The 27,282-nt window shown below is 43.2% G+C and overlaps 1 protein-coding gene across 3 annotated transcripts in view; it reads right to left on the bottom strand.

The window, feature by feature from the left end:
• Nucleotides 1-27,282, bottom strand: part of ROS1 (ROS proto-oncogene 1, receptor tyrosine kinase) — a 157,112-nt gene that overhangs the window by 122,758 nt on the left and 7,072 nt on the right. For 2 of the 3 annotated variants that reach the window (XM_075553956.1, XM_075553957.1), the window contains exons 2-5: nt 16,267-16,311; nt 15,533-15,592; nt 13,506-13,532; nt 5,914-5,974 (exon numbers count right to left, since the gene is read on the bottom strand). In XM_075553956.1, the coding sequence (XP_075410071.1) occupies nt 5,914-5,974; nt 13,506-13,532; nt 15,533-15,592; nt 16,267-16,311 (193 nt within the window). The remainder of the gene's footprint in view (nt 1-5,913; nt 5,975-13,505; nt 13,533-15,532; nt 15,593-16,266; nt 16,312-27,282) is intronic. The other variant, XM_075553955.1, reaches the window with a different exon arrangement.

Below are 27,282 nucleotides of genomic sequence, written 5' to 3'. Positions count from 1 at the left end.
ACTTGCTCTTGACCAGAGTAGCCAAAACACGTGGAAGAAATGATGAAGGAAAGCAGCTGAACATAAGTTTTCAAAGGGCAGTCTAGGTAGTTAAAGTAAACTACTCTAAGGAAACGAGCCTAGAGTTAGAAAACCAAAAAAGAAGAGTACACTTAGCATATATCAAGCTGAAAGAACTGAAGAGAAACGTCAAGACTTGAGTTGCAATATTATAAGACTCTATGTGCAAACTATTGGAAGATTCTAAATGCATCACCAGAAAATGGAAGGAAAAAGCAGAGTCACTGTACCAAGGAGAGCTGGCTGACGTTCCCTCAAGAGGCAGCATGTGGTCAAGGATCAGTGGTACTAGTGGAAGAAGTACAAGCTTCCCTGAAAGCATTAACCAAATCAAGGCTCCAGAAATTGATGGAATGCCAATTGAAATGTTTCTACAAGCTGGTAAAGCACTGGAAGCACTCACTCATCGATGCCAAGAAATTTGGAAGAGGTCCATATTTTTAACTCATTCCAAATAGAGGTTACCCAACAGACTATGTAAATGATGAAGCAATATCTTTAATATCACATGCAATTAAAATTGTTGCTGAAGATCATTCAACAGTGGTTGCAGCAGTACCTCGACAGTGAGCTGCCAAAAATTCAAGCAGACTCAAAAGAAAACACGGCAGGAGGGAAATCATCACTGAGTCAGGAGGAGGATCTCGGCTAAATGGAAGGGATACCACAGCGTGTTTACTTGAATTTTGTTGACTACTCAAAGGCATTTGCCTGTGTGGATCATAACAGATTATGGATAGCATTGGGAAGACAGACATTTCAGAATAATTTCTTGTCCAACATCGCCTTATGGAAGGGTCGCAGGAAGGAGACAAGCCAGTCGGAGCACAGCGTAGCAACGATGAAACATACAACATACAACTTTCCTTTAGTTCCTAAATGCTTTCCTCGCTCCCCCACCCCCACCACTATCATAATCCCAATTCTACCTTACAAATCTGGGTAGACCAGAGGATGTACCCTGTTACAAATAGGACCTGGAAACACAGGCAATCCAGGAAGGATGATCCCTTCAGGACCAGTGGTGAAAGTGGTGTTACCAGGAGTGTGGAGGGAGAGTGGGGTAGAAAGGGGGAACCAATTACAGGGATCTACATGTAGCCTCCTCCCTGGGGGATGGACGGCACAAAGTGGGGGAAGGGAGACTTCGGACAGTGTAAGATATGATAAAATAATAATTTATAAATCATCAAGGGTTCTTGGGGGAGGCAGGGAGAGGAAAGGGGAAGAAATGAGGAGCTGATGCTAGGGGCTTGAGTGGAGAGCAAATGTTTTGAGAATGGTGAGGGTAACGAATGTACAAATGTGCTTTACACAATTGATGTATGTATGGATTGTGATAAGAGTTGTATAAGCCCCCAATAAAATGATAAAAAATAATAATTTATTGTCCTCATGTAAGATCTGTATATGAATCAAGAGGTAGTTATTCCAACCAAAGAAGGGAATGTCGCATGGTTTTAAATTGCGAAGGTGTACATCAGGGTTGTATTTGTACTGTTTTCTCTGACATTGTTTTTTTCTCTGTATTCTTAGCAAATAATCTGAGAAGTTAGACTATATGAAGAAAAATGTGGCATCCGGATTGGAGAAAAGCTTATTAACAACCTCTGACATGCCGCGGACACCACCTTGCTCGCTGAGGAGAACTTGAAGCAGGTAGTGAGGGCAGCTGTCTAGGGTTTTGTTTTGCTTGGAATCACAATCAATGTTCAAGCAGCAGTCGATAAATCAAGGCACCCATTGCATTGGGTAAATCTGCTGCACAAAATCTCTTTAAAGTGTTGAAGAGCAAGGATGTCACTTTAGGGACGAAGGTGGGCCTGACCCACACCCACTGTCTCATACGCATGTGAAAGTTAGAAACTGAGTGAGTAAGACTAATGAAGAGAAGATGTATCTGAGTCGCGGTGCTGGTTAAGATGTTGAAAGTGCCATGGACGGGCAGAGGCCGCTGTGGATTTTCTGAGATTGCGATTCTGCACAGGAGTACAGAGCCTCCTCTTCCTCCTGCAGAGCAGGTCTCCACGTGCTGGCCTTCCTGTTAGCAGCCCAGGGCCTTACCACTACACCACCAGTGCTAACAGTTTAATACTTTAATAGATATTTGAAAAAGAAGCACATGAATTGGGAGAAAGTAATCTATACTTATTTTGTCCTTAAACAATGAAAATTATATACAAATATTATTGGGCGATGAATGCAAAACTTCCCTGTGGGGCAATGCATAACTTCTCCAGTCTTGGATTGGATTGCACACCATAAAAATCTTTATATCTCTCCCACAGTGATTTTCATGGTACTTGCTTTTTTATCTCACCAATCACCTAGCCCTTGATAAGGTAGGGAAAACTATTTACCACATAAACTGCCTCCAGCTAAGAGTTCCAGCAGTGCCGATGGAATGGCAAGAATCCCTGTATTTCCCTCCAAAATTTACTGCTATTGAGTTTACTGAGACTCTTAGCAACCATTAAAGAAATGTAGAAAACCCAAGGCACCCCACGAAAATAATGTGATTCCTGGGGATATCTCAGAGCACAATATGAACTCCATAGACTTTAAGTTTAGTCCACAACCAACTCTCTGATGATGCTGTTGAGTGAGCATTGGATTCACTCGCTCGCTCATTGAGTAGATTCCAACTCATTGTGACCCCATAGGATAGGGTAGGACGTGTGGGTTTCTGGGACTGTAACTGTTTACCAGAATAGAAAGCCTCATTTTAGTTCCATAACTGTTGGTAGTTTCCATCACATACCTTGAGGTTAGCCGTCCAAAATGTAAGCACTACACCACCAGGGATCGTAAGCATTGGACTACTAAGCACAATATCAGCAGTTCAAACTCACCAGTAACTTCATGGGGAAAAGATAAAGCTTTCTGCTCCCATAAAAATGTACAGGCTTGGAGTCCCTGTATAGGGTTGCTATGATTTGCAATCAATTCATGGTAGTGGGTTTGTCTGTTTTTGTTTTGTTTAACTCCCGCTGCACAAAAGAAACAGTACATCATCACTCCACAAAAACGTCACAGTGGACCCTTGGTGCGACACTAACAGGCAAAAGCATATCAGGCAGCGAGGCGAGAATCTCCCTCTAATGTGCATCAGTGATACCAAACAAGAAGAAAGCCATTGAAGCAAGGGCTACAAAATGTGCAAGAGCCAAATATCATCCAGTCTGGAGGAATTGTCTCTCAGTAGGAGGGACCTCAGTGAATTTTAAAAGAAAAAAACTACTAACGACCAGGCTTTGACTTATGAAAGTTTGGCTCTCTCAGTCTCGGAGGACACCAAAGCCAACTGGTGTTGTTGGTGAACCACTGCACGTCACAAGGCCACTGTTCTAAGTAGGACTTCGGTGAACTGACTGGGGTCTGAAAGCCTCATGGGCAGCCGTCCATGGTGCAACTAATGGTATGGCCCCACCCAGAGAGAAGAAGAGTGAGGAGCATAGAAAGACACATGGAAACAAGAGTGAGAGTGTGCCTGGCGGTACCTGACGACGACGACGACTACTACTACTACTACTACTGCTGCTGCTGCTGTTGCTGCTGCTGCTGCTGCTGCTACTACTACTGACTTCTCTGAAAGGGACCACATTAAAAGACACTCAACAGAGTGAGAGGAGATGTGGAACAGAACTCAAAACCAGAGCAGTCTTACTGCTCAGATAGAGATTGATGAGGCTTCAAGACTCAGTCACCCATCATGCCTGAAAGTGAACTCACCCCCATGTTAGAACAATGAAGCATTTACGAACAAACGGGAGGCATTGGCTGAACTGTTGAATGTAAAACGTATGATCTACTTTGTACACCTTCATCTTATTCACAATAAAAAGTTTTTTTTTAGTGTAAGAAACTATGGATAAATATCTACTTGGCAAAAAACAAAGACAAAATATGAAGTGTTGGTATTTAGAACCCACCAGAGAATTAACATCCCAGGGGCATGCTATGTACTCTCAACTCAGACAGTACACCCTTAACACCCTGCATGCTCAAAACCTAGCCTGTATACATTTTTCAAGGTCCTATAATGAGTCATGCACATATGAGGTACTATAACCAAAGTCACATGTAATACCTATTCATAGCGACCCTGTAGAACAGGAGTTGATACTTGTGGTAGTCACCGAATCTGATGTCAATTTAAGGAGTAAGTAGGGGTGGAGTCTAGGCTGTCAATCTGGAGATAGCCAATGAGACTTCTCTGTGGGTAAGGCCTTCTCCTGAGAATTCTGGGAAATCTGGTATTTCCTCCTTGGAGGTAGAAAACACTTCTCTCTCTCTCTGCCACTTCCTGGGAGACATTTACAGAAGACAAGCCACATGGACGCAACCAGACCTCTGAAGCCAGAGAAGCCTCAGAGAGACCCCTGCCAGTGCTGAGATGCTTACAATGCCACTGGACCCAAAAACTCTCTACCCACTGGCTTGTGATTGTCCTGCATTTGGCTTCATTGCATGTGTTTCATGAGTCTGAAGAGGACTTTATAGATTAGTATCGGACATATGGGCTAATATCAGATTTATGGCCTTGGACTGGACTGGGCTGGGGTGTTTTCTCAATGTTCAATTGCGCTTGTATATAAAACTCTTTCTTATACACATATGTGTGTCCATGGATTTGTTCCTCTACTCTACCCAGACTTACACAATACTATACCGAATAATTGTTAGCTAAATCAGTGTTTCCCAAAGTGGGAAATACTTCCCCATGGGGATGCTGGGATCATCCAGGGGTGCTGCAAAAACAGATACCTACACTTTATCCTGGACTATGAGTTATAATAAAAATGTTTCCATTTCCAGAGGTGTGTTGAGGTCACACACACACACACACACACTCCAAAAGAGGACAGTCAGCTAAATAAGTTTGGAAACCAATGAGCTAAATGACTGAAATCTATGAAGTGAAATATTCTCATTCATTCAGTTAATTTATTAAGAGTGCTCTTCCCTAACATCATCTGCTTCCGATTTCTGTGTGCCTTCCTCGGGAGATAAAAGTGAGTGTGCTACCAACCTGGAGTAAAATCCAGTCCTACACGTCAGTCAGGGGGCACACTTACCATTTGTTCTAACCTGAGGACTCTCCATCAGAATGGCCTCTATATTTGAACTTATTGAATTTTCTCTCCACAGAAAGATAGAGCTTGTTTGTTTCTTCAAGAACCCTGATGCCCAGTGGTTGGTCCCACCAGCCATTCCATCAGAAAGTGATGTGGCCATCTAATTCTACAAATTCTAATTCTATAAAGCTTTACAACCTTAGAAACCAGGTGAAGCCGTCTACTCCCTCATCGGTGGCTATGAACCTGAATCAGCTCAGTGGAAATAAGGGTAGTTTTTCTTTATTGTCCTGGGATATAGGAATCTAGATTTTAACTAAATATCTAGATTTGGATAGTACAAATGGTTGACTTAATTGGTTGCTAACCATTGGTTAGCCAATTGGTTAGGTTGGGGGTTTGAGGCTGCTTGCAGTGGTTCTCAACATGTGGGTCGCGACCCTTTGGGAGTCGAATGACCAGCAAAATTGCACTTATGAAGTAGCAAGGAAAATAATGTTATGGTTTGAGGTCACCACAACATGAGGAACTGTATGAAAGGGTTGTGGTATTAGGAAGGTTGAGAACCACTGGCTTAGAGGTACCTCCGAAGAAAAATCCCACAATCTACTTCAGATAAACCAGCCCATGAAACACTCCGGAACGCAGTTCTACTCTGACACATAGGGCTGTCACACATGAGACTCAACTCGAAGACACAACTGGTTCCTACTCTTCCCCCCGCCCCCAAACCAGTGGTGTGGATTATTTAACAACAGTCTCTCTTTTCTCTCACCTAGAACTTCCTCTTCATATGCACCTTCTGCACTGCTGCAGCCAACCTCGCAGGATTCCCGCTGTGGGAGACAGGAAGGACGGTGGTTAGCAACGACTTGGGACTAGTTTTACTAAGCAATGGCAAATACATTTGACATCTGAATGCCTGGTATACAAGTCTACCCATATGTAAACCATGTCAACTCTGAAGAATGCTTGAGGGACTAGATGAGTACTTTTAAATAAATAATGTTCCACCAATTAAAGAAAGCAATAAAAATTCCATGTGCAACACAAGTGAAAAACAAAGATTTTTAAAATAATACTTAACTTTTGGTTAACAGTACTTAACTATTTTAACAGCTTTAGGTTTAGTGTTGTCCTCTGTAGCACATACTTCTAGGGACGGGGTCAGTTTGGCTCTGATCAGGGCTGGACCTGTAGCCCACTCTGTTCATGAGTTGCTCCATGTATCTAACAGCTTTATGGAGACACTTTTCACAAACCATAAAATTTTCCCATTTACTCCACTCAAGTACTCCCTCTATGCAAGAACACGTGTTCTATTAACACAGCACTCTGTGATGTTCACCTTCCCTGACATGACTGCTGAAGATAAAGCGGGTGCATAAGCAAATGTGGTGAAGAAAGCTGATGGTGCCCAGCTATCAAAAGATATAGTGTCTGGGGTCTTAATGACTTGAAGATAAGCAAGCAGCCATCTAGCTGAGAAGCAACAAAGTCCACATGGAAGAAGCATACCAGCCTGTGTGTGATCATGAGGTGTGATCATGGGATCAGGTATCAGGCATCAAAGACCCAAAAACAAAACAAAAAATCATATCAATGTGAATCAGGGGGAAGCAGAGTGGAGATCCAAAGCCCATCAGTAGTTAATTGGACACCTGTCAGAAGAGCCCCAAGGAAGAGATGAGCCAGTCAGGGTGTAGCATAGCACTGATGAAATATACAACCTTCCTCTAGTTCTTTAATGCTTCCTCCCCCCACCTCCCACTATCATGACCCCAATTCTACCTTAAAAATCTGGGTATACCAGAGCATCTACACTGGTACAGATAAGAGCTCGCTGCACAGGTAATCCAGGACAGATAAACCCCTCAGGACCGATAAAGGGAGTAGCAATACTAAGACAATAAGGGAAGGGCAAGGGGAAGTAAGAGGGAACTGATCACAATAATCAACGTATGGCCCCCCTCCCAGGGGGATGGACAACAGAAAAGTGGCTGAAGAGAGACAACAGTCATTGGAAGTCATGATAAAAAAGAAAATAATTTATATATTATCAAGGGTCCATTGGGGAGTGGGGGAGGGGATCAAAATGAGGAGCTGATACCAAGGGCCCAAGTAGAAAGAAAATATTTTGGAGAAGTTGATGACAACATATGTACAGATGTGTTTGACACAATGCATACATGTATGGATTGTGATAAAAATTGTAAGAACCCCCAAAAATATTTTTTTCATTTTCCCATTTAAAGTCTACAGCTTAGTTGTTTTCTAGTAGATTCACTATCAGCATGATCTAATTTTACAACCCCACCCACCCAAATGGAACACCGTAATTGCTGGTGCCTTCCTGTATGTTTGGTTCTGTTCCATTCCATTCTGTTTCATGTGACTCTTGATTCACTGAACTAATTTCATAAACTTGTAATGGGCCAGGTTGAGCACTGAGCTCAGCAGTATAATAATTGTTTGCCATTTTAGTCGCAGTTTGGTGAGCTAAAACCCAGAAGCATTCAACCTAAAATGATGCTTGAAAATTATTTGTATGCCTCACCTTTCTGGGAAAATTAAAAGTTAACTATAAACTTTATAGTGGCTGAACATTTTAATAGATGTTTTCATATCTAAGAGTCTACAAAACTTAATGATTATTCATATTTTATCTCATTATCAAAAAGCAAATAGACATTTGATGATCATGACAAAAATTCCCTGAAAATCTTTGCAGATGCATTAGGGTTAATTACACACAAGCACGCGCATATACACAAATACATACACCAGAAACAACATGGAGAAAAGGCATACGTTACAACATTAAACACAAGTGTAGGGATCAACTAACTCACATGGAAGAAGCACACCAGCCTATGTGATCCAAAGATGACAATATCAAAATCCAAATGTGGTGAAGAAAAATTACCAGAGCTTAAATTATGAACACCCCATTTGCAGAAGGACATGGAGGGCAATAAGAGGCCAAAATCTACCTGCAAAGTATCTAGTTGGAGTAAGTCTCTGGCAGATCATCTCCAGCCACAGTTGAGGGACAGGAACAGCTTTGCTATCAGACATAGATTATTGCTATCAGACTTGATCATGGTGAATGGAGCTATGGAATAATTGGGTAATCAATCAGTTGACTTCTCTTTAGACCCAACCGGAGTTTACTCTAGCTTTTAAGCATGTCTCGCTTGTTCCAGGACAGAAATTTTAATATTGCTAGCAGTCTTTTCTTCCTTCCTCTTCATTATTTTTTTTTCTGTTTCGTTTTTGTTTTTTTATTATTTCTGTTGTTTCCCAGTTTATGACATGTGGAAGAAGTGGATGCATAAAAACAATAACTGATGCAATGGCTTATGGGATGGGGGAGCGGGCAATTGGAGAGTCAGTAAGGAAGGTGAGAGCCCGGGGCAGGAGCGCACGGGAATGGATGGGGATGATGTCTGTACAACTGTTTGTTAAAGCAACTTAACTAAGGAGGTGTGTGAAATGTGAACTTCATATCAATAAAATTCTTTAAAAAGTAAACACAATTGTGATCATCCTTTCTGCTCACATTCAATTTAAAATACCTGGAGAATCGGGCACTTGTTGAAAGTGGAAACCAAGACACTCCTGCTGAAAGTGGAAACTGAGACACGATGCATTTGCCCCAAATGTCTCAGGTAGAGAGGGCTCTAATTTTCAAATCCTAACTGTTCCACGTCTGTTCTGGCCACAAAAAGGAAATAGAGGCTGATAAGCCCCAGTTTGCTTGGTTAAGGATTGATTTAAATACCTTGCTGTGGGTGCAGGGTAATTTAATTTAAGGATTAATATTCTTTTCACGTGTTCTTTGCTGATTTCAACAAGACATATCCAACACATCCATCAAGGGCAGAGAATAAACAGAACAAATAACAAAATTGTTATATAGCATGGAGTCTTTCTTTTTTTAAGAATGCTGAGGCAGGACAACAGAGATGGTATAATATTTAATTGGAAATCCAGCTAATCTTGACAGTCAGGAGGAAATTGTGAGCTGTCTCAACTTGAATTTTTCAAGGGAAGATATATTTAAAAATCCCCACCCCTGTGAGTGTCTACATGCCATCTCAAATAAATGCAAATCTATAGATTAGCTTTCCCTCCTCTCTCCACTTGCAAATGAAATCCTGACATTTCCATGGAAGCAAGCTAACATTGGATTTCAGAGAAGGCTATTCAGTGTTTCTCAGGCTGAGTCACCTACAGAGAATCTAGCTGTTGCTGCTAGCTTGCTTTCGGCACAAAGGTTGTGCCGTCTGTGTATTACGGGTTTTGAGGAGAGACCATCTAGAGCGGGCTGATTTAAAGAGCTCATGCAGCCAGGGTTCAGAGTCCTTCCTACTGAGCTGCTGCCCCACTGCGCAGTGCTTCCGGAGAAGAAAGCATCCATTCGTTCAGAGACTATTTTTAGAATACCTTTTATATGCTAAGCACTGCTTTAGCCTTAAGGATCCGACAGAGAGCAAGACATGTAGATTAACTGCCTGCATGGGACTGGCATTTTCTTAGAAGGAGACAGATAATAACCAAGCAGCAAAAAAGAAAGGAAAAATATATATTCAGATAATGGCAAGTGCTATGTATAGACGGGAATGAAACAAGTCAAAGACATGGGGCAGAAAGAAGGCTTACTTTATCGGGGCCGTTAGTGCTTCTGTGGAGACGATTTTCAAACGAAGATCAGAAGCTAAGCTTACAAGGTACGAAGGAGCTGGAAAATTGGAATCGAAAGATAATGAATTTTTTCCAATTAACCTTTTTGAATCGTGCTCATATAAAAGTCTTGAGGCAGGAATGTGCCAGGCATGCATAGTCAAGGAAGGAGAAGGCTTGGAGGCCATTCACCAGAGACCAGGAAAACTGGTGCAAGATGATGGGGAAGTTTATATTTTTCTCAAACTGCAATGAGAAGTATTAATTTGTGTTTTAGATTTTTAAAGGAAAGCGTCTATCATTGCTTTCCAAGTCATGTTTTGCTAAGCCATCACTTCCAAACTTATATCCTCTAGGAAATATGAATTGCAAACATTCTATTTCTCACATAGATGCATTAATAAAAAGTAGTAATTCCTTAAACATTCTCAGACAGTTTTTTAAAAACATTATATGACATACATATACATAAGCCATTGCTGTTGTAAGCTGCCATGAACTTGGTTCTAACTCATGGTAACCTTCTAGACCAAATCAAACTCACTGCCACGGAGTTTATGCCAACCCATAGCGACCTTATAGGACAGGGTAGTCCTTCGCCTATGGGTTTCGGAGACTGTAACTCTGTAAAGGAGTAGAAAGCCCATCTTTCTCCCATGGAGTGTCTGGTGCTTGGAACTGCTGAGCTTTCAGTTAGCAACAAAAGAAAGGAAAGACCAAAATATAGGTCAGAAGAGACTGTGACATTTGCTCTTGACTTTAGGGTGGCTAAAACAAAGGGAAGAAGTGAAGTACAAGAGCCGAACTGAAAATTCCAAAGAGTACTTCAAAAAGACAAAGGAGCATATCATAATGAAACATGAAAATACCTGGAGTTAGAAAAGCAGAAAGGAAGAAAGACCATGCTCCTGGCATTTCTCAGGCTGAAAGAACTGACGAGAAAACTCAAGCCTTGAGCTACAATGTAGAAGAATTCTCTTGATCGAGTATTAAATGATGCAAGAAATACCAATGAAGATGGGAGGAATATACAAGGTCAATGGAGCAAGAACTGGTCAGTGTTCTACCATTTCAGGAGGAAGCATCTGATCAAACACTGGTCAGACTGAAGAATAAGTCCAAGTTGCACTGAAAGGAATTGCCAAAAACACAAAGTTCAAGGAATTGACAGAACACGAATGGAGATGTTTCAACAAACAGAATGCTGGAGGGACTCGCTCACATGCCAAGAAACTTGCATGACTGCTACCTAGGCAGTAGACTAGAAGAGATCCAAAATTTTGCTCGCTCCCAAGAACCCTGATCCTTTATTAAACAATACCCCCGGGAAAAAGGAAAAAACAGACTCGGTGCTATGGAGTCAATGCCAACTCACAGCGACCCTACAGGACTGAGTAAAACACCGGATGGTAAACCCACCATGTGGGTTTCTGAGATTGTAACTATTTATGGGAGTAGAAAGCCCCATCTTTCTCTCATAGAGGCACCAGTGGTTTTGAACTGCTGATCTTGAGGATCTCAGTTCAATCCATAAGCACGACTCCACCAGGGCTCCAAACTTCCTCATACATAGGAAGGCTTCAAGACGTTTTTTGATTTTTTTTGGGGGGGGGGTGGTCTATTCTCTTTTAATTCAAGGTTTCCACAAACTTTTCATAGTCCTCTCATATATATGCATTAATATGTGTATATTATGCATACAATACATATATTACATATTACACATTGCAATACATGCATTGCTGTTCAGATCGATTTTATTTAAAATGTGGCATTTTACTAAATAAAAACTGAAAATGGAAAAGCTTACAGTAATCATTGAAGCTATAAGGCTGATAGGAAATATCTCTATTATATGAACACAGACAACTAAGCACCATAAAGATTATGCGAGAGCCAGTCCCTTTCCCTGGCAACCCAATCCTGCGTTGCTGGAAACCTCCCTTCCCCATGCTTCCCCAGCCCTGACAAACCCCTGGGGGTATCCTTTAAGGTCATTTTGTTCTCATCACATAAAAATGTGACCAGGTATTTATATTTTTGCTTCTTTCCACCTCAATCAGAGAACTCTTTAATTTACATATAGGACGACTTTTCTTCCTGAATTATCTGTTGCTAGCCAATCACCACTTCTACCACTCCCAAAAGAAAATTAGAGCAGCCACAGATATTGAAGAACAGTTCAACTGCGTCTTCTTTGTTTTTATTTTTGTTTTCCAGTAAAAGAGCACTTTCTCTACCTTACTCAGGGATGGAAATTCCTTCCCACATTTGCTCATAGAGTTCTGTTCTCTGGTTTCAAAGGCATCTGAATAAGATGCAACAGAACTTTTAAATGAAAACAGAAGGTAGTCTCTTCAAAAATACCTCTTGTGAAGTAACTTAAACTGTAGTGTGAGGTGATGGGATCCAGAACAGGTAAGCTTGGTTTAAGAAAAGTAGGAAAGATCAGACTTCTCTGTTGAGCAGAAAATCAAGGATGGGCTTGGGAAGGAGGTCAGGGGAGCACCTGGCGGTCAGAATCAGATGGAACCAAGCACGTGTGTGAGGCAAACTCTGTCTCCTTTTGGCTCTGAAGATACTTACCTGTGGCCTTCTGATCACAGAAAGTAAAAAATAGCTGCTAAGAGATTTTGTTGAATAAAGAAGAAAGAGGAAATTAAAGATTTCTTTTTTAGTGGACTGTATGTATTGTGGGGAGGAAAATGGAGTCAGCATATATGAAGCTATTTCTAGATATGTCCTTTCCTTTTTCTACCACTCCCAGGCTCCATAAATTACAACCTTTCAAATCAAATCAAAGTAATAATCGTACAAGGAAGTTTCACAAGCTTATGGAACAAATTGAATTTAAAACAATGGAATTTTCCCACAAACTTTTTGAAGCATCTTCATATATGTGTGTTTAAATATAGACTGCTTATGTATAATATATACGCATACATATATGTACATGCACATGGACAGACAACTGTATATACATAAACACAAATATGCATTATCTCAAATAGCTCGCTAAAATCGAGTCAATTCTGATTCACAGCAACTCGATATAGGGTTCAAGATTAAATCCCTACGGGAGCCCTGGTGGTGTACTGGTCACGCCTGGGCTGCGATCTTCAAGGGGCATAACCACCAGATGCTCCAGGAAGGAGTAACAGTTTCATAAGCCCACAGGGGCAGTTGCCCTAGGGTCCTACAGGGTCACCATGGGTCAGATTTGACTCGATGACAGACATCTTCATCTTCATCCATTATTTGTATGTAGATAATAAAAATGTAGCAAAAGGGACTCTGAAAGTTCATGGGAAATTTGCATTATCTTTTTTTCTATGTAATTATTGTTGTTGCTTTTTAACTGTGGCAAAAATATACACAGCAAAGCATTCTACAGTTCAACAACTTCTGCATGTATAATTTAGTGCTATTAATGATACTCTGCAAAATATCCTATCATTCCATTCCATCTTCCATAGAGTTTTTAAAGCCCCCTTGTGTATGCCAAAATGGGTTTACATGATCATTTTTATGCCCAGATGAATAGCACTTCCAATTCTGTACTTTGAAAATAACTCAACTGTCTTCATTAGAATACTTAATGCTTTATTCACAGACTTTTTCTTAAACACAAAAGATAAAGACCTGGGGGTTGGTGATATCTTTTAGTAAGTGTCTACTCACCTCATAAACAGTGGCATAGGTATCATTCTGCATAGAAAAAAAGAAAGGAAAGAAAAATCATTTAAAGTCTTTAAAGTTGTGAATAAATGTAATGACATCTCATTACACATTTATTCTAAATTAGCCTGTTGCTGCACCCTGACCTCTTTGGGACAGAAATGAAGACCTGCAGTAGCTTCAGAGAGCAAAAGGTCAGCGAGCGCCTGCTCTTACAATGGCCACTCCAGCATCCACACCACCCCGCAGGCTGTTGCCAGTCATCCGATGGCACCTCCCATTTGTTTGTCCAACAAGTTTGGTAGAGACCTGCTTTGTGCTCTTATATGGTGTGAAGAAGACACGGGGCAGGACAGGCAGCCCACTTGTTGCAGGTAAAAGATACTGAACAACAAATAGTTACTGAAATTGAAATTTGAGCAAAGTGCTATCAGGGTGAGGTAAAAGTGCTTTGGCAAGGTATAATATGTTAATAAGTCCACGTAGTACATCCATCTGTCATGCTTGATGAGTCACACAACCATGGGAGGTGGGACAAAGCTACCTCCCATAAGCAGACACTGTATAAGAAAAAACAGAACTGTGTATTAGAAGCAGTTAATGCCCAATGTAAATCTCAGAGCTATCGTTTGACCCATTAATAGAAAATGGCATAGGGAATCTCTGATGTCACCATGACACTTACTGACTATACGTTCGACCAGGATAGCTTGAACAATGGTATTTTTTAATTGTAGTAAGTATCTATTACAAAATATATGCTCTTTTAACAACTGTTAAATGCATAGTTCAGTGGCATGAGTTGCGTTCACCATGTTAAAGAATCGTTGCCTGTCTAGCTCCAAAAGTTCTCCATCACTCCATCCAGAAACTGAACCCCCTTCCGCAATTGCTGCCTACTCTGCTCTCCCCGCTTGGCTCAGAGTTACCAAGGAGAGCCTTAGGCACTGCTCATTTGCATGTGCTAGATATTTCATACAATTGATATGATATAATGTTTCCTTCTGTGTCTGACTATTGTCCTTTGCATAATATTGTCAAGGTTTGTCCATAAGATACATGCGCTTGCAATATTTCAGGCACTCGCCTCAGGACAGAGATCCTATTACTGAAGTGCCACGGGGTTAAGTGCCTTAAGTTACACAATAAGCAGCAAAGTCAGGAAAAATAGAGATTTTGAAAATGACCGGGAGTAACCTGTACCAGGGAATTTCAAAAAATTTGAGGGAAAATTTTGCCCGCAAAGTTTGTGAAGCATGCTTGGATTGCCGGCGTAAAGCGGAGTCAGCCCGGGGGGATAGGGACCTCAGGGTTAGATTGCTGCTACGCTCACTCTAGGGAAATCTTGATGTCCACAAGTCCAGCTATTCGGTGTGGTCACGTCCCCTGGCAGCTTGTTACAGGCACAGCATCTCCATCTCCACCCAGATCTACCAAATCAGAATCCGCATTTCACAACATCCCCAAATCTGTGTGTCCATGTTACAACTTGAGAATCAAATACCTAGAAATTTTAGCAAAGAGCCAACAACTCTTATTCTACTAATAAAAGTGTTTATGGTTTGGAATAATGGGGCTTCCTCAGGCATCTCCCTGGTGGTGTTATGGTTACGCATTGGGCTTTGATCCCCAAGGTTGGCAGTTTGAAACCACCTGCAGCTCCTCAGGAGAAAGACTGGGCTTTCTGCTCCCATCAACACTTACAGTCTTGGAAACTCACTGGGAAACTCCACGGTCGAGAAGAGGCAGCAGTGAGCTTAGTTTGAGAGAGGCATCTCCTAATTACACAGTTTGCATGAACTTATTCTTTGGTCTCCAATTGCAATCACAAAATGTACCTCAATTCCTTTTCTATTAATGTGTATTACTGAGACCATCTTTGTGCGAGTGTGTGTGTGTGTGTGTGTGTGTGTGTGTGTGTGTGTGTGTCTGACAAGCTAGTAAAAGTCCAGTGGAAATTGAAATAAGAATCCTCTTAAACAACTTTTCTCTTGAGGAAAATATCAGTATTGAAACAGACATATACTTACACACTTTAATGGACAATTTTCCTGATCAACAGAATTCCAAAAATGACATCCTTGGATGCACTGCAAGAAACAATGGTGATGAAGACACGGGACTGTCTCTCATGGCCTTGAACTGCATTCTAGTAACAAAAAGGACTGACTGTTTTTTGTTAATAGAAATCTCCCAGCAAACTGATCAGGACTTTTAATCTCAATCCCAGGACCTTTGCAATGCTAAGCAAAGCTGTCATTACCTACAAACAGAACAGGGCTTGGTTTGGTTCATTACAAAGAGCTTTGTAGAATTAAACCCTGGTTGACAAACCTGGAACCCAGAAAGACCCAACCTGTGGGAAGCACCTGTCCACAGGTAGCTAAAAGGAGGAAGAGCCCAAGAAAGCCTGGCATGAAGAGAATTGCTGGCCTGAAGAAGGCAGCAAGTCAAACTCCAAATGGGTCAACAGGTTAGGGAAGTCTGCTGCCCGCCGCTGTCTGTAGGGACAGATCTGTTAGAGTCAAGACCATGGACTTGGAGCAGTCCTGCACACATTACTCCAACAGCGTCCTTGACTTTGTTTTTATGCATTCTGTAATTCTGTCTATTCGCTTTTAGAGATTAATGTTGCTCCAGCAAGAAAATATAAATGATATTTTACTTTAAAATTCTTTTTTAAAATAAAACTTGACTACTGTCCCCCATTTTGATAATGAACATAAACACTGCGAAGTTCTTAAAAATAAAAGCCATTACTCACCGATTCACTCAAATTATATGGTGTGCCGCTGTCAAGCTGCCTGCCCTGCGATGAAGAAGGGGTAACAAAACCAGTTAGCAACATGGTGCTCAGCAGGATGAACTCACTTGATTTAAAGGAGGTTCCTAGAACAGTCTTTTTTTTTTTTAACAATTTATTGGGGCTGATACAATTCTTTTCACAGTTCATACATATACATACATCAACTGTATAAAGCACATCTGTACAGTCTTTGCCCTAATCATTTTTTTCTCTTTTCTTCTTTTACATTTTATTAGGGACTCCAACAACTCTTACCACAATCCATACATATACATACATCAATTGTATAAAGCACATCCATACATTCCCTGCCCCAATCATTCGCAAGGCATTTGCTCTCCACTTAAGCCCCTTGCATCAGGTCCTCTTTTTTTCCCCCCCTCCCTCCCCTTTCCCCCCTCCCTCATATGCCCTTGGTAATTTATACCTCGTTATTTTGTCATATCTTGCCCTATTCGGGGTCTCCCTTCCCCCCTTCTCTGCTGTCCCTCTCCCAGGGAAGAGGTCACATGTGGCTTCTTGTAATCAGTTCCCCCTTTCCAACCCACTCACCCTCCACTCTCCCAGCATCGTCCCTCACGCCCTTGGTCCTGAAGGTATCATCCACCCTGGATTCCCTGTACCTCCAACCCTCATATGTACCAGTGTACAGCCTCTGTCCTATCCAGCCCTGCAAGGTAGAATTCGGATCATGGTAGTTGGGGGGAGGAAGCATCCAGGATCTGGGGGAAAGCTGTGTTCTTCATCGATACTACCTCACACCCTAATTAACCCATCTCCTCTCCTAGGCCCCTCTTTGAGGGGATCTCCATTGGCCGACACTTGGGCCTTGGGTCTCCACTCTGCACTTCCCCGTTCATTTAATATAATATATATATACACATACATATATACATATACACATACATACACACACTTATATCTTTTTTTTTTTTTTGCATGATGCCTTATATCTGGTCCCTTGGGCACCTCGTGATCGCACTGGCCGGTGTGCTTCTTCCATGTGGGCTTATTTGTTTCTGAGCGAGATGGCTGCTTGTTCACCTTCAAGCCTTTAAGACCCCAGACACTATCTCTTTTGATAGCCGGGCACCATCAGCTTTCTTCACCACATTTGCTTGTGCACCCATTTGTCTTCAGCGATCCTATCATGGAGGTGTGCAGTCACTGATATGATTTTTTGTTCTTTGATGCCTGGTAACTGATCCCTTTGGGACCACTCGATCACACAGGCTGGTGTGTTCTTCCATGTGGACTTTGTTGCTTCTGAGCTAGATGGCCGCTTGTTTATCTTCAAGCCTTTAAGACCCCAGTCACTATCTCTTTTGATAGCCGGGCACCATCAGCTTTCTTCACCACATTTACTTGTTCACCCACTTTGGCTCCAGCCGTTGTGTCGGGAGAGTGAGCATCATAGAGTTCCAATTTAATAAAAGAAGGTATTCATGCATAGAGGGAGTGTTTGAGTAGAGGCCCAAGGTCCTTCCGCCACCTTAATACTTGACCTATAAATATCGACACAAAGATCTATTTCCCCAACCTCCTATATATATTTGCATGTACATGTCTTTGTCTAGACCTCCATGAATGCCCTTTGACTCCTAGCTCTTTCCTCCATCTCCCTTGACCTTCCTCCTGCCCTACTACCATGCTTCATCGCCACCTGGGCTAGAGTATACCTCTTCTCTAAGCAACCTTACCCTCGATCATTTCCCATCAGGCCTGCCACTCCCCCTTCTCTACCCTTTGGGGTCCCATGTTTTTCCCTTGTCCCTGGGTTTGTTAACACCACTTCCTTACCCCCCTACCCCCCACCCCAAGTCCCCCCGGAACTGTTGGTCCCGTTGTTTTTCATCCAGATAGTTCATCCAGCCTGTCCTATTCAGACAGACCTGTGGAGTCACTAACATGCACGAAAACTAGACAGAGGAACACAAAGCAACAGTATACAACCAGACAACAAAACAACCAAAACAAACCACTGAAAAAGAACAGAACAAAACAGTTCACAAGAGAAAAGCTTGTAGTTAGTTCAGGGATCTTTGCTGGCCCTTAGGAGCGTTTTCCAGTCCAGTCTGTTGGGGCACCATGCCCTGGCCCCAAAGTCCACTTTCAGCATTCCCTGGGGACCTTGCCACTCCATTCCCTTGCTGTTCCGCTGCACTCCCCCAGTGATTTGCCTCGGTGTGGTGGGATCAGGTCAGGTGCAATTCCCACACTGTGTCTCCGGTGCTGTCCCCTGTATCGCCCTTAGTCACTGAGGGGCATCATGTCTCATAGTAGGGCCAGCCATGTTGTTCTCTCTGTGGACTGGCTGCTCTACTCAGGAACATCATCATCACGGCCTGGTGGGCCAGGCTGTGCTCCACTCTCTCCTCCTGCCCCTTCATCTGCTCCCGTGTGCTCTGATCAAATATGTCCATCTCCCATAGCTGCAGGGTCAATGTCGTCCTTTGGAACAAGTTCTTTTCGGGGGAGGGGCAGGAATCCACTTAATTTATGGTGCTGGGGCCAGCCTCCCAGACCTCTCCACCGGTTCCGTCCTCCACGCCGGGATATTGCATTCACACCTTGCGACACTGGGTTGAAGTGTGGTCCCACTTTCCCTGTGGAGATATAAACCATACCCTCCCCTTGGGTGGATTAATGCCCCATTTCTGTCATGCTGATTGTACTTACCTCAGGGGACTCATGTTGTACCTGTCCCTTTGGGTCTGGCTTACCTCGCTTAACATAATTCCTTCCAGCTCTTCCCATGAAATAACGTGTTTCATGTGCTCATCGGTGCTTTTTAGTGCTGCATAATACTCCATTGTGTGTATGTGCCAAAGTTTGCTAATCCACTTGTCTATCGATGGAAACTTAGGCTGTTTCCAAGTCTTTGCTATTGTGAATTGTGCCGCAATAAACATTGGAGCGCATATGACTGGTCGTGTTTTATTTCCTGCTTCAACCGGGTATATGCCCAGTAGAGGGATGGCTGGGTCGTAAGGTAGATCAATTTCCATTTTCTTTAGGTATCGCCAGATTGCTTTCCACAGTGTCTGTACAAATCTGCACGACCACCAGCAGTGGAGGAGGGTTCCTATTTCACCACAGCCCCTCCAACACTTGTTGCTCTCTGATTTACTGATCTGAGCTAGCCTGAGGGGTGTTAGGTGGTATCTCATGGTTGTTTTGATTTGCATTTCTCTTATGGCAAGGGACTTCGAGCACTTTCTCATATATTTATTGGCCATATTGATCTCCTCTCTAGTGAAAGTTCTTCTCATTTCTTTTGCCCACTTCCTTAGGGGGTTAACTGTTTTCCTCTTTTTGCAGGTCATGATGGTGTTGTAGATTTTAGTAATGAGCCCTTTGTCTGACGTGTCATTACTAAAAATCTTCTCCCAGTCTGTGGGTTGCCTTGTCACCCTCTTGGCAAAGTCTTTCGAGGTGCACAGGTGTTTTATTCTTATTAGATCCTATTTGTCGATTTCCAGATCACCTGTGTGTGTCCCCTTCCCTGTTGCAGTGAGCCTATGTGCTCCCTGGGCCAGTGCTCTGAGATTAGTCCCGATTCCCTCCTTAATGGTCCTGATGGTTTGGGGTTTGACTTCTAGATCTGTGATCCACCTTGAGTGTATTCTTGTGCATGGGGTGAGGTAGACGTCTTGTTTCAACTTTCTACATGTGGATATCCATTGTTTCCAGCACCACTTATTAAAGAGGGCATCTGCTTCCCACTTGACGTTTTTGGGACCCTTGTCGAAGATCAGTTGTCTATATGCTGATGATTTTACTCCTGGGCTTTCTATTCTTTTCCACTGGTCTGAGTGTCTATCATTGTGCCAGTACCATGCTGTTTTGACCACTGTAGCTGTGTAGTAGGCATTAAAATCAGGTAGGGCGAGTCCTCCAATTGTGTCCTTCTTCTTGAGGAGTTCTCTGCTAATTCTGGGTTTCTTCCCTCTCCATATGAAGTTGATGGTCAGTTTTTCCAATTCTTTGAAGAAGGTTGATGGTAATTGGATTGGTATAGCATTGAACTTGTAGAGTGCTTTAGGAAGAACTGTCATCTTTACTATGTTCAGCCTACCTAACCATGAGCAGGGGAGCTTCATCCATTTGTGAAGGTCACTTTTGGTTTCCTGTAATAGGGTTTTATAATTATGCTTATATAGGTCTTTAGTATTTTTTGTTAAGTATATTCCTAGGTATTTCAGTTTGTTCTTGGCTACTGTGAAGGGTACTTCCCTCTTAATCGCCTCTTCCATGGCCCTGTCCGATGTGTATAGAAACCCTACCGACTTCTGTTTATTGATCTTGTATCCTGCTACTCTTCCGTATTCCTCTATTGCTGTAAGTATTCCAACTGTGGAGTTTTGGGGGTCTTCAATGTATAGGATCATGTCATCTGCAAATAACGATAGTTTCACCTCCTCCTCTCCCAACTGGATCCCTTTGATGTCCTTCCGCTGTCTTATGTTGTTAGCCAGAACCTCCAAAACGATATTGAATAGAAGAGGGGACAGGGGGCATCCTTGTCTTGTACCCTTTTTCAGTGGTATTGTTCTTGTCTTTTCTCCATTGACTATGATGTTGGCTGTTGGTCTTTCATAGATAGCTTGTATGAGCTTGAGGAACTTACCTTCCAATCCTATCTTCATGAGTGTTTTGATTAGGAATGGATGCTGGATGTTGTCAAATGCTTTTTCCGCATCTATGGATATTATCATATGGTTTTTATCCTTTTTCTTCTCGATGTGGTGTATGATATTGATGGATTTTCGGATGTTAAACCATCCCTGCATCGCTGGGATGAATCCTACTTGGTCGTGGTGAATGATATGTTTGATGTTCCTTTGTATTCTATTGGCCAATATTTTGTTAAGGATTTTTGCATCTATGTTCATTAGAGATATTGGTCTATAATTCTCTACACCTGTGGGGTCTTTTCCCTGTTTGGGTATCAAAGTAATGCTGGCTTCGTAAAATGAGTTTGGGAGCTTGCCGTTCTTTTCTATGTTATGGAATACTTTGTGGAGGATCGGTGTCAGCTCTTCCCTGAATGTTTGGTAAAATTCTGCTGTGTAGCCATCTGGCCCTGGGGCCTTTTTCCTTGGTAGGTTTTTGATGACACTCTCTATTTCTTCCTTCGCTATGGGTTTGTTGAGGTTCTTGATCTCTGTCTCAGATAATCTAGGGATAGATTGTTTTTCTAAATATTTATCCATGTCTTCCAGGTTTCTGAATTCATTAGAATACAAACCTTCATAGTACTTTGTGATTATCCTTTTTATCTCATTGGGGTCTGTTGTTATTGCCCCCGATTCATCCCTCATCCTGGCTATTGATGATTGTTCCTTTCTATCTTTGGTAAGCTTTGCCAGGGGAGTGTCAATTTTATTAATTCGTTCATAAAACCAGCTTCTAGTTGCGTTAATCCTTTGCATTGTTCTTTTGTCTTCCCACTGGTTTAACTCCGCCCTGATTTTTATTATTTCTTTTCTCTTGCTATTGGAGGGGTAGTTCTGTTGACTCTGTTCTAGTTGTTGGAGGTTTTGTGTTAACATATCTGTCATACGCCTTTCTTCTTTTTTCATGTATGCATTCAGTGATATCAAGCTACCTCTGATAACTGCCTTTGCAGTGTCCCATAAGTTTTGATATGTTGTATGCTCGTTCTCATTAGTTTCTAGAAATTTCCTGATATCCTCTCTGATCTGGACCTTAACCCATTCATGTCGCAGGAGATCGTTGTTTATTCTCCAATTGGTGGCCCTTGCTTTTCTGGGTGCCCTTCTATTAATCTCCAGCTTTATGGCATGGTGGTCTGAGAAAGACGTCTGGATAATATCTATGTGTTTGAATTTACTCAGGCTGGCCTTGTGCCCCAGCATGTGATCTATTCTTGAGAAAGATCCGTGTGGATTGGAGAAGAATGTGAAACCTTTTGCTTTTGGATGAAAGGCTCTATAGATGTCTATCAGGCCCTGTTGCCTAATTACATTGTTTAGCTCTCTGGCCTCTTTGCTGAGCTTCTTTCCCTGTGACCTGTCTTTCTCTGATAGTGGAGTGTTGAAGTCCCCCACTATTATTGTTGTTTCCGTGATTTCTTCTGTCATTTTTTTAATAGTTTGTTTGACGAAATTTGCCGCACCATTATTAGGTGCGTAAATATTCAGTATGCTTATTGCTTCCTGGTTTACTGAGCCTTTGAGCATTATGTAATGTCCCTCTTTGTCTCTTTTTATGTTTTGGATCTTGAGATCCATTTTGTCGGAGATTAAGATAGCCACTCCTGCCTTCTTGGAGTTACCATTTGCTTGGTAAACTTTCTGCCAGCCCTTTATTCTCAGCATATGCTTGTCTGCTTGCTTAAGGTGTGTCTCTTGCAGGCAGCAGATTGATGGGTTATGTTTTCTAATCCAATCCTCCAGCCTCTTTCTTTTAACATATGAATTGAGCCCATTTGTATTCAAAGTGATTATTACAATCTCTGGCTTCATGGTTGCCATATTCTGTTTTGTGTTTTGGGTCTTTGCCTATCTTCCTTCATATCAGTGTACTGCGTTTGAGTGGAGGGTTTCTATCCTGTCCTCTTTTCCATCTGAGACCGTGTTGTCCTGGTACGTGTTGCTGGCATGTTGGCTTCTAGATGGAGATGGGCTATATGGTGGTCTCCTGGTGGTTCTAGTTGGAGCTTGATCTTCTGGCCATAGTGAGTCAGCCAGTATGTTCTGCAGGGTCGGGTGACTTGCAGTATATTTTTTGAGTTCTTCCTTGTCCTGGAAGACCCTTATCTTACCCTCTATCTTAATGGATAACTTGGCAGGGTATAGGATTCTGGGGGAGGCACTTTCATCTTTCAGTTTTTGGAAGATGTTGCTCCATTCTCTCCTCCTCTTCATGGTTTCTGCTGATAAGTCTGCGCATAACCTTACCTGCGCTCCTTTGTATGTGACTGTCTTCCTTTCTCTTGATGCTCGTAGAATTTTCTCTTTTTCCTCTAAGTTGGATAATTTTACAATTATATGCCTTGGCGTGTTCTTCTTGGTGTTTAGCTTAGCCGGCGTCCTCTCTGCTTCCTGTATGAGAGTCGGATTCTCCTTTGTTAGGTTGGGGAAATTTTCTTCCAGGAATTCCTTTGCTATCTTGGCGGTCGATTTGTGTGTTATGTTGTGTTCCGGTAGACCGATTATTCGAATATTATTCCTCTTCATAGCATCTGTCATTGATCTCAGGCTGTCTTCTGTTTCTTTAATTTTCCTATCTGATTGTTTTTCTCGCTTGCTTCGTTTGTTTTGAGCGTCCTCGAGTTCACTGATACGGTTCTCAGCCTCCTCAAGCCTAGATATAGCTTCTGTGACCTTTTGTGTGGCCTCTGCTACCTCCTCTGTTAGTTTCTGCAGTTCCTTTTGGTGGATAGTATTCATCCCCTCTATTGTGGACTTCATCCCCTCTATTGTGCATTTCATCCCTTCTATTGTTGCATCCTTATTTTGGTTTGCTTCTCTTAGCTCCTGTATTACTGCAAGCAGAGTTCTGAAGATTTCCTTTTGTGGCTGATCTATATCTGTTTCTTCTATGAGTGACGTTAGGTCTGTTAAAGTGCCTCGTTTTTCTGATTTTTTTGTTGGGAGTGATGTGGTCTGTTGATTTTTCCTTGATCCTTTAATAGGCCCCATGCTTCTGGGAGACAGGAGTAACCTTATTGTGTGGAGGCTCAGGCCACTGTGCCGTCTCCTGGGGTGGCTGGGGCGGGCTGCGGCAGGCTTAGGGCTGGCACTGGGGACCCAACAGGGCCCCAGGTGGTGAGAGCTGGCTGGAGCTCACTGACGGCTCCTCAGGGACTGCATAGCCGAGACCCAGGCTCCACTGCAGGTGGAGTGTTTGATCTGCCCGGGCTGTGAGCGGGCGCGGGGAGGCCCCTTGGATAGCTGCGCAGGCAGCTGCGGGGCACTGCAGGGAACAATGGTGTTCGCTCTCCGCCCTTTTGGCGCGAAACCGCAGGGGGTAATGGCGCCCTTCCTCTGCTCAGGCTCAGAGTCGCGGCCGCCGGGGTCCCCGCAGCACCCTGGTGAGGGCACCTACTCTTGTGCCTTGCGCAGGGGGGGGCCCTTGGTGGGCAGACTCAGCAGCGCGGGGCGCGGCGCTCCGTGGAAGCTCAGGGTCCGGGACAGGCGCGGGTTGGGCTATGGCTCCTGTTGGCGGGAAGTGCTCAGCGCAGGGTCCCCGCCAGGAGTGGAGCTGGCGCTAGGCTGCCAGGGGCTGGCGGGGGCGGGCGGGGGTGGGAGGCCAGCGCACGGAGGGCAGGTGGAGAGGTCCGCGGCAGCGGTGCGGGTGGATGGTCCCCCGTGGGGGTCGCCAGACAACCCTCGGGTCCGCTCCCCTGAGCTTGGATGAATGGAGGGAGGGACGTGGGCCCGAGGGCAGATCGCTGCCCTGTGGGGAGAGGGGAACTGCGGGAGAGGAAAGCTTCTCTCCCAGTGGGGATCCGCGATAGGGAGTGGGGAGTGGGCCGCTGGAGTAGGCAGGGCAGGCAAGCGGCTCTGGGCTGGCGTCGGGTTTGGGGATGGAGCCTAAGCCGGTCGCCAGTGAGCTTACGGCAGCTTAGTGGCCAGAGATGTCCCACTAGTCCGGTCCTCTTTCACCTAGACCCCTGCTCCGGACAAATACGTGGGGTAGGACTGGGGTGCTGTCCCAGGGGGATATTTCACTCACCAGACTCTTACTATTCAGCTACCTGGTCGCCAATCCCGCTTTGTTTGGAGGAGCTCTCAGAGTATGCGGGTGTCCCTGTCGGCCATCTTCCCCCTCCCCCTCCCTAGAACAGTCTTACCTCATCAGTTTTCTAACTGTACAGGTAGGGGTCAAGTGTTTTAAAGTCACTAAATGATGCAGAATAATCACCAAAAATTAGATCTGTAATACCCAAGAATTCTTCAAAAGCTACAAATATAGGAGTCAGTGTCTGGCTGTAAGACAATAAAAAGTTTCCCTCACAGGACTAAATATCCCTGTAAATTTAATCAGTGAGAGATTCTCAAATTAGAGATAAATTATTCAGAGGTCTTTCTTCAGTTAAAGTAATTTTATGAAAAACAGAGAAAAATAAAAAATCAGAATTTATGTGTAGTAAACATTATTTATTCTGTTTACTTCTCATTTATTCACAGATTCTAAGAACTGCTACACTAGAAAGAATAAAGGCATTGGGAATAATAAAGAAATGTAACTATTTCTCATCATCTCCCTGGAAATTGAGTGGCATCATTTGTAGTGCTTCCAGATAAGCATTTGGACTGGACAGTCAAAGGTCAAACCCACTAGCAGCTCCTTGGGAGAAAGATGAAGCGTTCTGACCCTGTAAAGATCTGTTGTCTTGGAAACCTTAGACAAGGTCACTATGAGTTGGCTCTCCCCAATATGCAGGTGCTACTGGACATCAGCAGCACTACTGCCCCTTTCTGGGACTTCCCTAAAGGGTGATAGTAAAGGAAAATCCCCCGCCAATGGGCAGAACTTTGAGCAAGTGCACCTGGCCATTCAGCTTGCCTGGAAGGAGAAATAGCCAAATGTGAGATTGTATACTGATTCATGGGCTGTGGCTAATGGCTTGGCCGGATGGTCAGGGAATTGGCAGGAACATGATTGGGAAAATGATGACAAGGTGTGGGGAAGAGGTATGTGGATAGACTTGTCTGGATGGGACAAAAAAGCAAAGATAATTGTGTCTCATGTGAACATTCATCAAAGGGTTCCCTCTGAAGAGGAGGACTTTAACAATCAAGTGGATAAGATGACCTGTACTGGAGAGACTCGCATTCCTCTTTCCTCCACCACTCCTGCCATTGCTCAATGGGCACATGAACAGAGTGGACATGGCGGCAGGGATGGAGGTTCTGCATGGGTGCAGCAACAGGATTTCCACTCACCAAGGCTAACTTGGCCACTGCCACTGCTGAGTGCCCCATTTGCCAGCAGCACAAACCAACATTAAGTCCAAGAAATGGGACCATTCCTCGGGGAGATCAGCCAGCAACTTGGTGGCAGTTGATTACGTAGGACCACTTCCGTCATGGAGGGTGCAGCGTTTTATTCTTACTGGAATAGACACCTACTCTGGATATGGATTTGTCTTCCCTGCATGCAATGCTTCTGCCAAAACTACTATTCATGGGCTTACAGAATGCCTGATCCACCAGCATGGCATCCCACATAGCATTGCTTCAGATCAAGGAACTCACTTCACAGCTCCAAGCTGGAGCGGCATCACTCACTATTACTCCTAGTGATCCACTTGCAGCATTTTTGCTTCCTGTCCCAGCAATACTATGCACTTCAGACTTGGAGGTCCTAGTCCCGAAGGAAGGAACTCTCCCACCTGGAAACACAGTATGGATTCCACTGAACGGGCAGCTGAGAACGCCCCCTGGCCACTTTGGGCTCTTCGTGCCTTTGGATCAACAGGTCAAGAAGAATGTCACTGTACTGAGTGGTGTAATTGATCCTGATTACCAAGGAGAAATTGGCCTGATGTTACATAATGGAGGTAAAGAAGAATATGTCTGGAATCCAGGAGATCCCCTAGGCCATCTCTTAGTGCTACCATGCCCTGTGATTAAATAAATGGTAAACTACAGCAACCCAAACCTGACAGGATGTCTAATGACCCAGACCACTCAGGAATGAAGGTCTGGATCACCCCACCAGGCAAAGAACCATGGCCAGCTGAGGTACTGGCCAAGGAAAGAGTAATACAGAATGGATAGTAGAAGATGTTAGTTCTACCTATCAGTTATGCAATTGCAAAAATGAGGTTTGTGGTTATCAGTATTTCTTCTTTATATGTGCTTATTGAACAGTTAATGTACAGTATACCACATACAAATAGATTCAGTATATTTTCATTTATATACATGATAGATATATGATATTAGATGTGTAATTTTATTAATGTCCGGAAATTATATATGGCTAAAGAATTTT

The sequence above is a fragment of the Tenrec ecaudatus genome, chromosome 7 (assembly GCF_050624435.1).
Source record: "Tenrec ecaudatus isolate mTenEca1 chromosome 7, mTenEca1.hap1, whole genome shotgun sequence".
NCBI lineage: Eukaryota > Metazoa > Chordata > Mammalia > Afrosoricida > Tenrecidae > Tenrec > Tenrec ecaudatus.
Note: the sequence above shows the minus strand (reverse complement) of the source record. Positions and strands in the feature narration are given on the sequence as shown.